This window comes from Bos indicus, chromosome 2 (assembly GCF_029378745.1).
Source record: "Bos indicus isolate NIAB-ARS_2022 breed Sahiwal x Tharparkar chromosome 2, NIAB-ARS_B.indTharparkar_mat_pri_1.0, whole genome shotgun sequence".
Lineage (NCBI taxonomy): Eukaryota > Metazoa > Chordata > Mammalia > Artiodactyla > Bovidae > Bos > Bos indicus.
Window position 1 is genome coordinate 115,722,739 of NC_091761.1, and position 16,885 is coordinate 115,739,623.

General features: G+C 41.6%; 2 protein-coding genes across 2 annotated transcripts; one reads left to right on the plus strand and one right to left on the minus strand.

Annotated features, from left to right (window-relative positions):
* Positions 1-865: 865 nt before the first annotated feature.
* On the minus strand, positions 866-1,195 carry LOC139185733 (small cysteine and glycine repeat-containing protein 3-like). Its single transcript, XM_070798458.1, has one exon. It carries the CDS (start codon positions 1,193-1,195, stop codon positions 866-868), a length of 330 nt encoding a protein of 109 aa, XP_070654559.1.
* A 2,783-nt stretch (positions 1,196-3,978) lies between these two features.
* On the plus strand, positions 3,979-4,296 carry LOC139185734 (small cysteine and glycine repeat-containing protein 9-like). The gene has a single exon (XM_070798463.1). The coding sequence runs from the start codon at positions 3,979-3,981 to the stop codon at positions 4,294-4,296; it is 318 nt and encodes a 105-aa protein (XP_070654564.1).
* Positions 4,297-16,885: the final 12,589 nt, after the last annotated feature.

Below are 16,885 nucleotides of genomic sequence, written 5' to 3' on the forward strand. Positions count from 1 at the left end.
CCCACACAGATTACTCATTCACTAACTACATCTATGACAAAAAATGTATCTAGTTTTTGATTCATTGCTGCCTTTACTTATGTAACATCTGCCTTGTCTATTGGGATCAAAACACATTTCTCCTGATAGACTGTTGAGAGACTTGAAAGAGAAAAGTGATGAGTCTTGCTCTAATGCAAATCCAGGTCTCCTGTATTGCAGGCAGAATCTTTACCCTCTGAGCCACCAGGGAAGCCACAGCTAACACTAATGCAATTTACTAAAACAGTGGCTTTGTGTATACAGGGATGTCAATGCAATGGTGAAAATAAGACACAAATAAACAAAGTTAGAGGCATTTCGAGAATGTGGAACATTGACTATCTTGACTCAGTTTTGTTGAGAACATGATTTGAACAGCAATTGACAAGAGAAGGGGGCTTCTCAGGTGGCAAATCCATCTGCCAATGCATGAGACTCAGGTTTTATCCCTGAGTTGGAAAGATCCCCTGGAGTAGGAAATGGCAACCCACTCCAGTATTTTTGCTTGACAAATCCCATGGACCGAGGAGCCTGTCAGCTACAGTCCATGGGATCGCAAGGAGTCAGACACGACTGAGTGAATGAATGCACACACACACACAGACACACACACACCCCCCACACACAAAACAGAGAAGACTACACATTTATTATTTTGGCTGTTGTTTATTAAATGCAGGAAGGAAAACAGAAACTCCAGAAATGTGAGATTTCCATGGACTGATGATAAGGATCCAGCCATGTTTGTGACTTGAAAGTCAAAGAGGAGCAGACAGAAAGACAGGGGTAGTCTTACCTAGAACATGGCTCCCTGGAGCACCTTCCCAGAAGCCAGACTGGGAGCCTAGTGGCAACATAGCTTCTGGCAGCTGCATTTCTGCTGACAGCAGCATTTCTGCTGGCAACAGCCCTTCCCACCGCCGCAGCCACACGAGTTGCAGCTGCAGGTGCGGCGGTGGCAGCAGACCACGGGGACGCTGCAGCAGCCCCCACAGCAGCCATAGCAGCAGGGGCAGCAGCTGGTGCAGCAGCCCACCCGGTAGCATCTGCAGCTGTTGCAGCTGCCACAGCCACCACCGCAGCCACCTCCACAGCCACCACCACAGCCACCGCCACAGCCACCACCGCAGCCACCACCGCAGCCACCACAACTTCCACAACCACAGCAGCCCATGGTGTCAGTAGAGAGGACTCAGGAGAGGTGAGGAGGGAGACTCAGGAGGTGAGGGAGGTCGAATGTCAGCTTCTGCTGGAGGGGACCCTTATATACCAGCTCTGGGGACAGGAGAGGGAAGACACATGACCACTTCCTTGTTACTATTTGTCTGGATTTACATGGAAGACTGCATCGTCTTTTATTTACTTCCCTTTTAGATATCTTTGTCTTTACCATATTTTCAATGTTTTTTTTTTCTTTTGTATAACTATATTCCAATGCAATTTGAAAAGGCTTAAATGTTCCAGGGAAGCATGCTGAGGACCCAGCTGTCAACAGGAATGGGCAGACTTCTCTATCATCCCGCAATACCAGGGACTATCACTGTGAGTGTGAGTGCTGGGCGGGGTTGTCTGCAGCCCACACCTGCCATTGGACAGCCCCCAGGCCAGGTGACCTGTGAGCTTCCAAGGGGGTCGGGACAGTGAAGCTTGAGGTACAATCCCTGACCTCAAAGAGTTTGCAATATAGTGACATTGGAAGCTGGGGATGTGAAAATGGCCACAAATTCCAAACAAGGCCAGATGTTGTGATCAGGCTTCATGACCAGTGGGAACTGCTGAGGCTCGAAGTTTTCATTCTCCACCTCTTCATTTGAAGTGTACCTTTGTGATTTGTCTTCTCACAGCCAGGCTGTAATGATTCTTTTAAAAACAAATATTGGGTTGGCCAAAAAGTTCGTTCGGGTTTTCTGTACCCCCTCATGAAGAAACCCAGACGAACTTTTTGGCCAGCCCAACAGATCCTCTGAAGAGTCTGCATACTGATCGTGTATTCTTGGCATGTGTAGCTTTGGATGAGGGACTGATTTTGTCTTTGATGATATGACATCAGCTGATGTCTGAGAGAAGCACCCCTGTGCTAAGTAGCTGACTTAGATGATTCTGAGAGCAGGGTGGATACCCGAGGAGTACAGGTACAGAGGCCAGAGAAGTAGGGGAAAAATGGAGTCTGTGGCAATGAGGTGAAGCATGTAGCTGTGGATCCTGGGGGGATGTGAGCGCTGGGGACCAAAACGGAGGCTGTAAAAATATAAGGAAGGAAAAATGAGAGTGCCAGTGGCCTTTTCATCACATAAGCTGATGTAGGAGCATCTCTCGCCATCACTGAGTCCAGAGAACTTGGTGGGCACGTTTGCCGGCTGACTGTCTCCCGGAGCTTCTCTGGCAACAGGCTTGCTGCTCAGAGTCCACACTGTCAATTTGGTGAGACTGTTCTTCGGCAATCTGAGTGAAAGGAGATGCTGTGGCCCCAGGACTGATAGGTGGTGTTATCAATGAGCACAGCTGTTTCTGTATGTGGGCTGAAGAGCATTCCAACTGCTCAGGGGGTGCTTCATCTGGGGTGAGGGGGGCAGTGGAGCAGACAGAGATAGGTGAACAGATGTGAGAGCTTTCAAAGGGGCAAAAGTAAACTGAATTTTGTGAAAGACTAGATATGGGCTGAGAGAAAGGAAAGACTCAAAGATGACTTTAAAAATTTTATTTAGTCATTTCTTTATGACTGTGCTGGGTCTCTGTTGCTGTGCACAGGCTTTCTGTAGTTGCAACAAGCAGGAACTGTCTTCTTTGCGGTGCGTGGGCTTCTCACGTCAGTGGACTCTCTAGTTGTGGCTCACAGGCTGTAGGGCACGCGGGCTCAGTAGTTGTGGCTCATGGGTTTAGTTGCTCTGGGGCATGTGGGATCTTCCCAGGCTAGGGATCAAACCCATGTCTCTTGCTTTGGCAGGCGGACTCTCAACCACTGGACCACCAGGGAAGTGCCAAAGGCAATTTTTTAAATGGATTGCCAACTGGATGGGTCAGGAACTGTGGAGAAATTTACATTTTGGGGGGATGGGGAGTCAGGGAAGATTATGAATTGAGTCTGGGACAAGTGACACTGGAGGTGCCTCTGAGATGCCTGCAGGGAGAAGGTGGACTGCAAGTTGGCTAAGTGTGGAATCTGAAGAAGATTCCAAGCTGGATGTGTGCATCTGAGGAACAAATCCAGGCATATACATGGGGAAATGGAAACCATGGGTGTGGACATGAGCATTCAGGGAGATAGTGTAGAGTGAGAGAGGAGAGCATGAATCAAGGCTTCTAGTAGACGACTTTTGAGGTTACAAAAAGGAAAGACGTTAATTTCATTCAAAAACAATTTTTGGAAATAGAGCTGTGAACATGTAGCTTCATAAGAACTAAAATGGCCAACGTAATGAGGCCAAAAGTACACAGTACTAACAAAGGGGAAATATTTGAAAGAGAATGGCTTGCTCAGTGTGGGCATTCATGTTGACTTGCCTGCCTCTCAAAATTTCTGTGAAAGCAGGGGGATTTCAACTGACTCTTTGGAGAGAAAACCATTAAGGAGAAACAGAACAGGAGCTCGTAGCAATCCAGGGCCTTCTTACTTCAGAATCTTAGACTCAACTGTGCTTCTGCAAAGATCCCCTCCAACAGGTTAGCGCCTCTTGGCTTGTTTCTAAAATGACTTTAAAGAGGAAAGCTAAAATTAGCAAATGTGTTGGGTTAAATGTAGTCCATAAGCATGTGAACAAGGAAGAAGCCTAGACAACCCTATTTGGAAGCTGCAATGGCAGCAAGGAGGAAGTGACCACTGGTCATGAGTCCTGGGTCACTCCCTCTCCCGTCTCCCAAGATGGTATATAAAGGCCTCGCCAGCAGAAAGTGGCATCAGACCTCCCTGCCCTCCTGAGTCTCCCTCCTCACCTCTCCTGAGTCCTCTCTACTGACACCATGGGCTGCTGTGGTTGTGGAAGTTGTGGTGGCTGCAGTGGTGGCTGCGGCGGTGGCTGTGGTGGTGGCTGTGGCGGTGGCTGTGGTGGTGGCTGCGGCAGCTGCAGCAGCTGCAGATGCTACCGGGTGGGCTGCTGCACCAGCTGCTGCCCCTGCTGCTATGGCTGCTGCGGTGGCTGCTGCAGCGTCCCCGTGGTCTGCTGCCACCGCCGCACCTGCAGCTGCAACTCGTGTGGCTGCGGCTGTGGGAAGGGCTGTTGCCAGCAGAAATGCTGCTTCCAGCAGAAGTGCAGCTGCAAGAAGCAATGCTGCCACTAGGCGGGCTGCTCTTCGGGTGCTGCTGGTACCCATTCTGTTAGTAAAGCTTCCCTCCTTCTCACCCATTTTTCCTCTACACTATGGTCCTAGACCCTCTTCCTGGCTTTCTTTGGTACCACAAATCCCACCATCTGGAAAGTTTCCCAACTAAAAGGAAACATCTAATGGAAAAATTCTGTGTGCAGCCCAGCCCCTGAGTGATTGTGCACATCAGTAAACTCAGCTGAAGGAAATCTTGATTCCTAATGTTTGGTTTGATGGATATGAATACATCCAGCTGAATACCACCATTCAGCTCATTCCTTGATCTACTTTTCCCTGCTTGCAGGCATGGTTTTCTTTTTTCCCTTTCTTGTTCTTAGTTATCCCATAATGTTGTCCAAATTTCGTAATAAAATAAAAACTAGATACTCATAAGAAAGCAGTCTTTTTGTTTTCATTGTGTTCTGAATCCTGGTTTGTCTGTTCTGAAACTTCAGAGACTTTATCTTGAACAAAGCCTTTAACTCCCTCGCAGTGGCAGCATCGCAAGCAAAGGTCATATAAGAAGCTCTGCCAGGTCCAGGAGGACAAACCTCTCTTCCCAGTGAAGCATCACTTTGCCTCCGTGACCCCTCCCTCCCTTACATCCCCGTGTGTTGACTCCTTTGTTTTATTGATGCACCGCAACGTGGCCCATCAGCAGCTGCTCTGAAAGCCAAGCATGGCCACTCTCTTCAGGACCCAAACGCAGAATTCAGTGGTGGGAATAAGACTATCTGAGCTTTGGATGAATTCTGTTACTGATATATTCAATCTTTTTCTTTGCCTCTTCCTGTTCTTCGTGTGTGATGCTTTCTTTTCTCATTTTTTTTTCAGCACACTGCAACATTCAATAAAAACACACTGAAATATTTAAAAATAAAACACATTAAATTGCCACAAACTCTCCCAATGCCTCTATCTTCTCAATTATCTTTAGCAAAAGTAATAAGTGAAATGAAGGAAAGGAAGGATGGAAGGCCATCAAGGGGAAAGGAAGCTTTCAATGTATTTTTCCAGGAGGAAGTCTTTTCTTCCACTGCTTAAATTTCATTAAAAGCAACAGGGTAACTGCTTTTTTCCCCTTCCCTTTTCTATTCCTTTCTTTCTCTCTCCTCCCCCTTTACCTGCTTTTCCTTTTCTTTTTTTCTTTTTCTGATTATTTTCTGTGGTCTACAGCCGTATCAACCTGAATGCGCCCAATCATGTCTGATTATTTTCTACAACTTTTTCCAGTTGTTGAGATTTTGCTGTTTTATTAGCAGTAGAGATGGGAGGCTGAGGAGATCTGGATCACAATAGTTCAGTCTTTTCACTTTGATGCAACCTCTATGTTCAAAAAAGTGGAAAAAATCCAGTGTGGATAACAGAAAAATAAAACAAGTTAACAGTAAAGCTGGGCTCAAAATCAAGACAAATATCTCTGTGGAAGAGACTCAGAATGGAAATGCAGAATACGAGGTTGCATGTGTTGGGTTCTGGGTCTGTCAGTGGGCTAAACGGAGAGTGGGGATGTATCTCACTTGATATGGGGGACCAGAGTCAGGCTTACTTTTGAGGTTAAGTGCCAGATCCTCTTGGATCTTAAAAAATAATTTACTGCTCTTGGTTGCCTGGGGCTATGGCTTCTAAACTGCTTCACCAGAGACACTGGTTTTGATGCTTTTGAACTGTGGTATTGGAGAAGACTCTTGAGAGTCCCTTGGACTGCAAGGAGATCCAACCAGTCCTTCCTAAAGGAAATCAGTCTTGAATATTCATTGGAAGGACTGATGCTGAAGCTGAAACTCCAATATTTTGGCCACCTTATGTGAAGGACTGACTCAATGGAAAAGACCCTGATGCTGGGAAAGATTGAAGGTGGGAGAAGGAGATGGCAGAGGATGAGATGGTTGGAGGGCATCACTGACTCTATGGACGTAAGTTTGAGCAAGCTCTGGGAGTTGGTGATGGACAGGGAAGCCTGGAATGCTGCAGTCCATGGGGTCAAAAAGAGTCGGACACGACTAAGCGACTGAACAACAATCTTGCTCAAGAATCACCTATGCTATCCTGCAACTACTATGGGATGGGGCAGGAAAGATAACTATTAATACAAAACTGCTAGATAGGAAGACGCAAAGATAGTGGGGCATTGAGGCGAGAAGAGAAATAGATGAAAATAATACCAAAAACACCTCCCTGCAAACAAGTTTCAAAAGCTCTTAATAGTGGGAGCCTCTAAGATGGTGCCCATGATTCCTGCCTCGGGTTTACTCATGAAATCACCTCTGTTGAATATTGGCTGGTCTAATGACTCATGATTGCAAGTTTATATCTTTAAAAATAAGAACTTACTAAAGCATAACCACTCGCTTCCCAGGTGGCGCTAGTGGTAAAGAACCTGCCTGCCAATGCAGGAGACGTGAGACACGGGTTTGATCCCTGAGTCAGGAAGAACCCCTGGAGGAGAACGTGGCAACTCACTCCAGTATTCTTGCCTGTGAATCCCATGGACAGAGGAGCCTGGAGGGCTACAGTCCACGGGGTTGCAAAGAGTTGAACACGACTGACCCAACTTAGCACACACGCAAAGCCTAACCACCAACTACTATCACACCTAAAAATATGAATAATTCTTTAATATCTCTAGTCAGCGTTCAGAATGTCCTGATTATCTCATATTTTTAGTTTCTTGGTATGAAACAGGATTCAAACAAGATTCACACATGGCGACTGATAGGTCTCCTAAAATACTATCCTAAAAGAAAAAATACCTCTTTTTCTTTTCCCCTCAAATTCCATTTGTTGAATGGAACAACAAATGGAATTCCGTTTGTTGAAAAAAGCCACACTTTCCCAGATTCTGGTGTTTTTGAGTGATATCCTTGGATGTCATTTAATGACTCCTTCTATTTCCTCTCTTTTCTGTAAATTGGTAGTTCAATCTAGGAACACGTTTATTATTTGCATTTATTTCTTACTACTCGTTTCCTATTTTTTCATGCTCCTTAATTTTCCCATTCCTTTCTTGAGTTCTTTAGTGTTAACATTTCCCATATGTTTTATCCCTCCCTTCTGTTTATAAATTATGTAATTTATCTCTAAGTTTTTGGTAGTTGCACTGGACATATTAATTCTTGAATAAATAAAGCAGGGATGTATAAGAATGATGGTGGTGGGAGTTGTCTGCCCTGGTATAGGTAGTAAGGGGGAGAATTGTCTGCAGAGAATTTAAAAGCAATAATAAAACTAATTAAAACTCTGTCTACATTTTATTATTACCACTAATCAGCAATTTCCAACAATGATGCTGATAAACAAACGCCTCCCTGCCACATGGTCTGCTTCCCAACTCCCTGCTCGCATGCAATCCTGCTACTGCTGCTGCTGCTAAGTCACTTCGGTCGTGTCCGACTCTGTGCGACCCCATAGATGGCAGCCCACCAGGCTCACCCATCGCTGGGATTCTCCAGGCAAGAACACTGGAGTGGGTTGCCATTTCCTTCTCCAGTGCATGAACGTGAAAAGTGAAGGTGAAGTCGCTCAGTCATGTCCGACTCTTAGCGACCCCATGGACTGCAGCCCACCAGGCTCCTCCATCCGTGGGATTTTCCAGGCAAGAGCACTGGAGTGGGGTGCCATTGCCTTCTCCCGAATGCAATCCTAGCAGCGTCTAGTCAGTGTAGTTTTTGCCCTCCTTCAGAACAATACAAAAATCTGTAATTTCGGACATTCTTTGACTAATATATTGTTGGTCAGTATTTCGTCATCTTTTAGAAGAACAGAGTCAGTGTTTTCTTTTGTTAACCTCCTTTTTTGCATTCCTTCTTTTGGGATTCTCTTCCTTTGGGATAATTTGCCTTCTTCCTCAATGGCATCCTGTAGAAGTTGCTTTCAGGAAAAGGTCTGTTGATGATAGTACAGTCACTCCATTTCTGTTTGTCTGAATATGTCTTTATTTCCCACTCATTTTTGAAATGTAGTTTCTCCTTGCATATAATTGAAGGCTGGCAATTATTTCCTCTAACACTTCAGAGCCATTGTTTTTCTGGCTTCCATTATGTGCCACTGAAAGATCAGCTGTTAAACTAATTGTCATTTCTTTGTAGCAGAAGTTCTCATTTCTCTGCTTGTCTTTCCCTTGGTTTTCTGCAGTTTATCCCAGGGACGGGGGAGCCTGGTGGGCTGCCGTCTCTGGGGTCGCACAGAATCGGACACGACTGAAGCGACTTAGCAGCAGCAGCAGCAGCATCCATGTGCTTAGATATGAATCTGTTTTCACTTATTTTGTGTGTGTGTGTGTGTGTGTGATCTTGGGGGCTTCCCTAAAGTAACTACTTCTGATTACTTTCAGAAGTAATCAAAGGCATGAGAATACATAACTTTGATCACTTCTGAAAAATTCTTCAATAATTTTAAAATCTTCCTCACTCTGTCACCTCTATTAGGAACTCCAATGAGAGATTTGTTAAACATTCTCACTTTAATCTCTGTGTGTGTTAATTCTTCCATTTCTATCTCTCACAAAAAAGTGCTACATTCTAAGTGATATTTTTCCAGTTCTATAATTTCCTTTTATATATGTCTACACTGCTCTTAACATGTTTATTAAATTTTAAATTTTGATTAATTCTATTTCCCCCTTTGTTTCGTGATCATTTTTTATGAATCAGTTCTCTCTTTTGCTATTATTTCCTTCTGTGTAAAAACATACTACATATTTTATATTTTAATGCTGATAATTACTCTAAAATCTTTGTTGGTCTGATTATGCTGTTTGTTATTTCAGTTGACTTGCTTATGATATTTTATATCCTTATGTGATTTTGGATTTGTTATCATAAACTCTTATCTGGTAGAATTTTATCTGTGGCAATTTTTTGATTCTTGTTTTGACGGACACTTCCTTTGCTTTTAATACATATATGTACATAGGCCATTGCCACTGAGTACCAATTTACACTGACTTCTCTGCTTTAAAAAAAAAAAAATTAGGTTGTAGGAATTGGGCTCCAGATTTAGGAGTGCTAGGTTATGAAGACAAATTCCTAGAGTAAATTCCTCCAACTCTATCCAAATTAATCTTTTCTGTTAGGTCCCCCCAACTCCGTTTTATTCTATTTCAGCACTTACTGAAGGTGCAGCCTTTTGGGGATGCCTCTGAAACACAAACTCCTCGTCACTGAATCAGCAGATGCCTTGAGCACATGACAGACTCACTGCTTCCTTATCTGGTTTCCTGTCTTGCTTTGGCCTCTGAGAATTTTTCTTACTTATCACCAGTTCAGATTTTTATTTTAAAAAGTTAAAATTATATCCACAAGTTTTAGGTGTTTTGTAGTGTAAGGATTTTTCTGATATCTACTCTATTATTGCCTTAATGGAAGTAAGCCTTTCTTATTTTAACATTTTTTAAAAATGGCTTTTTAAAAAAGCACTTGTTGAAATTGTTTAAATTCTCTTATCCTTCAGGTTCAATCCCTCAATCCTATTCCCCTGAATAACTGCAATGAAGCCATCTCCATGAGAACAGAAAGATAAGAAAAAAATTGTCCTAATGATCAGGAGCCAAACTTATCGAAAATCCATATATATTGTCATTTTTTTTGATATTGAAAATCTGGCTTTCAACTTCAGCTATACTTTGAGTTGGCCCCAAAATAACTGCTGCTGTGATTCACGGGGTCACAAAATAACGTATGAAGTAGTGAAGCCTGAGGCTGAGCAACTGCATACATCACAGGTTTGAATGAATGGGTATGAGGGTGAAAACACTTGTCTGAATTATCTGGACGTTTTGCAAATATTATGTGCTTTAAATACATCTGAAAATTTTCAGTTTTGGTGTATGTGAGGCTGCCCCAAATTTGAACACATCCTTGTTTCATGCACTTAAAATAACAGCATTGCTGCTCTACTTTCTGTGAGATAATCTCTCTGTTTACAGTGACCTTTCCTTTATTAAGCCCTTGGAAGTTACAACTAAAAAGCCATTTTCATGATTCTAATTTTTATTTAATTTAGGGTAGACGAAAGCACCAGTTACCCGAGCTAGATAACCTAATGGACAGTATAATCAGGATCCATCTGGCTGGTCCTAGGGTAGCTGAGTGCAATGGCTTCCTGCCAGGATGGATAGAAAAGATCACTTTGCATTTCCCAGTGAGGACAGGGAGGACAGAGCAGCACAGCAGCTGTGGTTTTCCTGACATTAAGGGGCCATCCTGTGGTCATGTATGGATGTGAGAGTTGGACTGTGAAGAAGGCTGAGCGCCGAAGAATTGATGCTTTTGAACTGTGGTGTTGGAGAAGACTCTTGAGAGTCCCTTGGACTGCATGGAGATCCAACCAGTCCATTCTGAAGGAGATCAGCCCTGGGATTTCTTTGGAAGGAATGATGCTAAAGCTGAAACTCCAGTACTTTGGCCACCTCATGGGAAGAGTTGACTCATTGGAAAAGACTCTGATGCTGGGAGGGATTGAGGGCAGGAGGAGAAGGGGACGACAGAGTATGAGATGGCTGGATGGCATCACTGAATCAAAGGATGTGAGTCTCAGTGAACTCCGGGAGTTGGTGATATACAGGGAGGCCTGGCGTGCTGCGATTCATGGGGTTGCAAAGAGTCGGACATGACTGAGCGACTGATCTGATCTGATCTGATCTGCACTACTGGTCTTCCCCTTTTCTTTTTAATCTGTACTTTCCAAACTTGGTGGTGATGGGGTTCAGGACATGCTACCCCCAAATACGGCATCTTGACATACTAAATATCTTTTAATAGAAATTGGAGACACTGCACATGCAGGAAAGACTGACTCTCCCCTGGAGCAGGTCATAAGACACTCATGTGAGAGATGCCCTCCCTCCACTCAAGGGCAAGGAGACTCCTTACCTCCAAGAGACGCAGAGAGGAATGTGAATGACCAGGCCTCGCTAAGTTCCCCTTGGTTTACTACTCTTAGCTCATATCCTTTCTGTCTTATCACATTTTTTCATGACTCTCCACTCTTCATCAAACCTAAGATAAAGGCACACAGGGTTAACTGTTTCTTTGGGTCTTCATTTCCTTATGAAGGCTCTGGTGTCACGTAAAACTTATGGCAAATAAATTTGTACGCTTTTCTCTTGTTAATCTGTCTTTTGCTACAGAGACTCAGCTGAGAACCAAAGGAGGTAGGAAGAAAAAATAATTTTCTAAAACTACACAGTTGCTTTTTTGTAGCTCAAGTCTCTGGACCATCCAGGGCAGAGAACCATGAAGGCAGTGAGATTCATATATGGATCATATATGAATCTTTTTTTTTACTGTCAACTCCCTTGATCAAGAAGAAATGAATGTTCACCCGATCTGTTTCCCATTCAGAGGAGTATCTTTGCAAGGTGGAGGGTAGAAGGGTACGTGTGTGTGTTTGTGTGTGTGTGAGAGAGATGGTAACAGGCAACCAGTCTGTCAATAGCTGGGTCTTTGGTGTGATACTACTAAAGTGTTATTACTTCATTTGCCTAAGTAATGAGTTATTTTAAGAAATTAACTTTTATTGAGAGGTTGTGTGATTATTCACTCTCCAACAACACTTGCCCCCAGCCCATATTTTAGATTTAGAAATTTCATCTGTTTTTTTAAAAACGAGAGTCCCCCAGAAAATTATCTTATATCATCGGTATACAACAATATATTCTTATGCTTTCAGTAAAGATAGTTTATAGTGGCATTCCTTGCCTAACTGGCTGTATATTTAAAGACATTGAGTTACTCCTTAGCTTTTTCTAGATGAGGTAAAAGGATTTTTTTAAGCTTTTCTCATGGGCCTTCCCCACCTCTAGCCTTTCATTAATCTTCAAAAATGTGTTTGAAATCTCTTTTTAAGCTATGCATAGCTTTTCTAAATTGTGAAATTCATAAATAGCTTATGTTGTGATAATGGTTTGAGAAATGCTGAGAAGATAGAAGAATTACTTTAGGATGTTTCAATGCAATCTTCTATCTGATGAATCTCTGTGTCATGTGAAAATGCTGACATGGTATTTTCTGTTTTTTTGGCTCCAATATTTTAAAATGGCATTACATTGAAGAGCTCATGGGATATCATAAGTGTATAATCAATGATAAATGAATGTTTATGATGGAGATTGAAGAGTTATTAATCAATGTGTCTCTATAGTCTTGTCACTTAGAAGTTTAATTCAAGTACATTTAATTAGATTCCTACCAAAAATCAATTTTGAAGAAGTATGCTTTTCAAAACCAGGAGCTTGCAATAACACATTTTTGTCTAGGGAAATATTTTATTGAAATAAGATTTGTTTTCTGTTATGCCTTTGGACTCTGTGTGGGGTTTTTTTTTTTTTTTTTTTTTTTGCTTACTCTGCTCTGGCACTTGGGTAAAGTCCTTCCTTTGGGAGCTGAGTTTTAAAGTAACTTTCAAGGAAAGGATTTCAATGAAAGTTGCTCTAGCATTGAGGATGTTGACATAAACTAGAGGAGAATATATTACAGGAATACAAAGGAAGATTTTGGAGACGTTTCTAAAAATCTAAATTTCCCTTAGTTGAGAAGTTAAAAAGATTAAAAATCTTGAATTATCAGGAGAAACAAGGTGAACCCTGACTTTTTCCACCCAATTTAATTTTTTCCTGAGTCTCTGATGCCTGCGTGAACTCCTCAGAAAGGGCAACATAATTTGCCAACAAAGCAGGCATTTCAATTGAGTTATACAAAATAGCAGCAGAAGGAGGATAGAGAGATTGATGGGTTAATTTCCATCTCAAGTTCTATTTTGCCTACTTCAGTCATAGGGATGCATTCATTTCAAATTACGACACAATGGGTTTGTGAAAAAATAAAGGAAATATCTGGAGACGATTAATGTAAAAGTCCTTAGAAAAAGTAAGTGCATTCTAGCGGTGTGACTAATATGAATATTCAGTTAGGAAATCAGAGAGAAGCACCGTGTATTGAGTACATTGTGGGCCAGGAATCACGTGTTTAAAGGCTGACATTTTGACTGCAGAACTTCATGAAGTAGATGTTACATTTTTCATTTTCTTGATGAGAAAACTGAGACATTAAAAAAAATGAGGAATTGGTGGGGAGAATAGATGAAACAAGATTAGCCACAAAATGATCATGATTGAAGTTGGGTGAGGTCCCACCACGTTGTCTATTCTATTAAAATGTATTTGAAATTTTCCACAATGAGGAGCTTTTTAAAACTTACTAACAAACTTGGCACCCCACTCCAGTACTCTTGCCTGGAAAATCCCATAGATGGAGGAGCCTGGTAGGCTGCAGTCCATGGGGTCGCTAAGTCGGGCACAACTGAGGGACTTCACTTTCACTTTTCACTTTCATGCATTGGAGAAGGAAATGGCAGCCCATTCCAGTGTTCTTGGCTGGAGAATCCCAGGGACGGGGGAGCCTGGTGGGCTGCCGTCTATCAGGTCGCACAGAGTCGGACATGACTGAAGCGACTTAGCAGCAGTAGCCGCAACAAACTTGAAGATTCAAATCTGTATTGTTCTCATTTTAAGCTTGTATTCTCTCCGTCACACACTGAATAATTTCTGAAAAATAGGGGAGCAAATTTCCAGCTGGATAATAAATTGGGAATTCAAAAATAATTTTAGAAAGTAAAAACTGCTTGCTTTATTATCTCAAATATTATTGAATCCTTATGAACCTTACTTTTAATATTTACTAAATAAAGATATTCTTCCTTCTATTGAATAAGTAGGGGATTAAAATAAATTTTTAAAAATATTCTAATGTTATTTTATTTAATTGTGCTTTATGAATTGATTTTATCTTTTTGTTTCCAAAGTGGCTCAATATTCTAAATGTTTTGAAATAAATATTTATAGAGATATGTAAGGCTGACCATTTTGTTCATGAGATTGGGTAGGTTTACAGAGTTTGTGAACTAAGCTTTAGTAAGAATGAACTTTAACCAAGACAAAGAACAACCTTTGTAAGTAATGGAAAGAAGTAAAAAGGAAAAAACAAGTAACAAGGAAAAAACTCAATAAGTAATGAGATCCACTTACACTGGCATGACTTTATGGCTCTATTTTTCTAATTCTTTCACCTGTTGAATAAAAAGTTCATCTATTTAATGAAAAAGATTCTTAAGAAACAGAATGCATCTTAAGTCCATTATATTTCTATTTCTCAGTACAGAATTATTCCATCTGAAGATACTATGAGACATGAAAGACACCAGAAACAAAAGGTTCTATAATATGTGATTCCATTTCCAGGACATTTTTTTTTTAAAGGCTGACTTTTATTCAAAAGGACAAACTTGCTGACAGCTACCCCCTCATCTAGAGTTTTTTTTTTTTTTTTTTCTTTTTTTAAAATTTTTTTGGCCTTTCCACGTGGCATGTGGAATCTTAGTTCTCTGACCAGGGATAGAACCCACACCTCCTGTGTTGGAAGGTTGGTGTCTTAACCCCTGGACAGTCAGAGAAGTCCCTCAATAAACCTGATTTTTAAAAAAATATGTATTTTAAAAGATATGCTTCTGTGTCAGTGTGGACACAGAAGCAATGCACTTACCTGAATGTTGGCTGGAAGCCCAGGTCCCTGATTTTCAACCATGGCCATGTCAGGATGGTCTGGGTCAGCAAAGCAATGAAGGCATGACCTCCAACACTAGAGAGCAGGGTTCCATGCTGAGATTAAAAACAATCTGAAATCTCACATGGTACAAATGCAAGAGTTTTGAAAGAGCACATATGTGGGCTTTTAAATACAGAGTGGTGAATGGTATTGCTTTGCTCAGAAGCCCAGGCTTTTGTTGACAGTTGCTTGTTAAGAACTCTTCTAGCAGAGAAGAAGGAAAGGATAAATGGGATAGTGAAATGTTGTATTTTAACATTCCATGGGATGTGATAGATTACGATAAGAATTTAAAACTAGTTAACTTGTTCTAAAATTAAGCCAAGTGTTCCACTGCTCTAAAACTAAAGAACATGAACATTATGTGATGTAGCTGAGGTTCGGCCGTCACTTTTTAAAGACTTTTTTTTAGTTTTTCAATTTTTCTTGAGGCATAATTGATTTACTAAGTTGTATTAGTTTCATATTACAGCAAAGTGAATCTTTTGTACAAGTACATATACCCACTCTTTCAAAGATGCTTTCCCCATATGGGCCATTACAGTGTATTTGTTGTTTAGTCGCTAAGTCGTCTCTGATTCTTTGCAACCCCATGGACTGTAGCCCTCCAGGCTCCTCTGTCCATGGGATTTTGCAGGCAAGAATACTGGAGTGGGTTACCATTTCTTTCTCCAGAGGATCTTCCCAACCCAGGGATTGAAACCACATCTCCTGCATTGGCAGGTGGATTCTTTACATCTAAGCCACCAGGGAAGCCCCTTACAGAGCATTAGTGGCTTTTTAAATGGGCCATATCAGTGAGTGAAAATACAGGTCAACTGATAAACATTTACTTCTTTGGAGACTGTTCATTGGATCACTGATTGTCTAAATTAGCAGTTTCAGAGTCTAAAGGTGAATTTTTTTCTCTGGAAAACTCACAAATTATTTCCTTTCACAGATGATACAATCTGGCAATTGTATTGGCTTTTAAATTTAGTTAGACAAGACTAGCGTATATAAGGAGAAGGCAATGGCACCCCACTCCAGTACTCTTGCCTGGAAAATCCTATGGGCGGAGGAGCCTGGTAGGCTGCAGTCCATGGGGTCTTGAAGAGTCGGACATGACTGAGCGACTTCACTTTCACTTTTCACCTTCATGTACTGGAGAAGGAAATGGCAACCCACTCCAGTGTTCTTGCCTGGAGAATCCTAGGGACAGGGGAGCCTGGTGGGCTGCCATCTATGGGGTTGCACAGAGTCGGACAGACTGAAGCAACTTAGCAGCAGCAGTAGCAGCAGCGTATATGAATTAAATTTCTTCCAGGTAATGCAGCTCAAACACTTGTAACTTGAATCTGTTTAAAAATATAAAACCAAACGAAAAGTTTTAACTATTTTTATATCCCCTCCCAAATTCTCACACTGAAAAACAAATATAAGCATTTACAAATTATGTGATTTGGTGAAAATGCATTACTTCAGTGCAAAGAATTACCAACTAAACATAAGTAAAACCGTAAATAATCAGAGGTCCCACAAAGAAAACAGAGCAGGTGGTCCAAATGGGCCTTAAAATTCCAGGTATTTCTTGTTCAGCTAAAGTTTTTTTCCCTTGACCAAATACTACACTAGATTGATGTTTCGAAACCTAGATTAAATCAAATGGCAGATTCCCATTTAGAATGTAAATTATTCCAGGCTAGAATCTTGATTTCACTTGTACAGATGCTTAAACAGCTTGTCAGTGACGACTTGGTTTTCGATAAGACCTATACACATAGTGAATTCGGAAGAAAACACAATTTTGAGGGCAGGCTGAGTGTGGCATTGACTCCTAAGATTTCTCAGTCTAAACCCAGAGATTACTTTTCCAGATACCTGAAATTGCATGTATAATCATATTATCTAAGACCTTATTTCAAAATTCCTGCTGGGTCATTTCTCAATGGCACCTGCTTATTCACCATAAAGCTACCATGCAG

Excerpts from the sequence above, each read along its gene's own strand:
- LOC139185734 (XM_070798463.1), top strand. The coding sequence starts at position 3,979 with ATGGGCTGCTGTGGTTGTGGAAGTTGTGGTGGCTGCAGTGGTGGCTGC.
- LOC139185733 (XM_070798458.1), bottom strand. The coding sequence starts at position 1,195 with ATGGGCTGCTGTGGTTGTGGAAGTTGTGGTGGCTGCGGTGGTGGCTGC.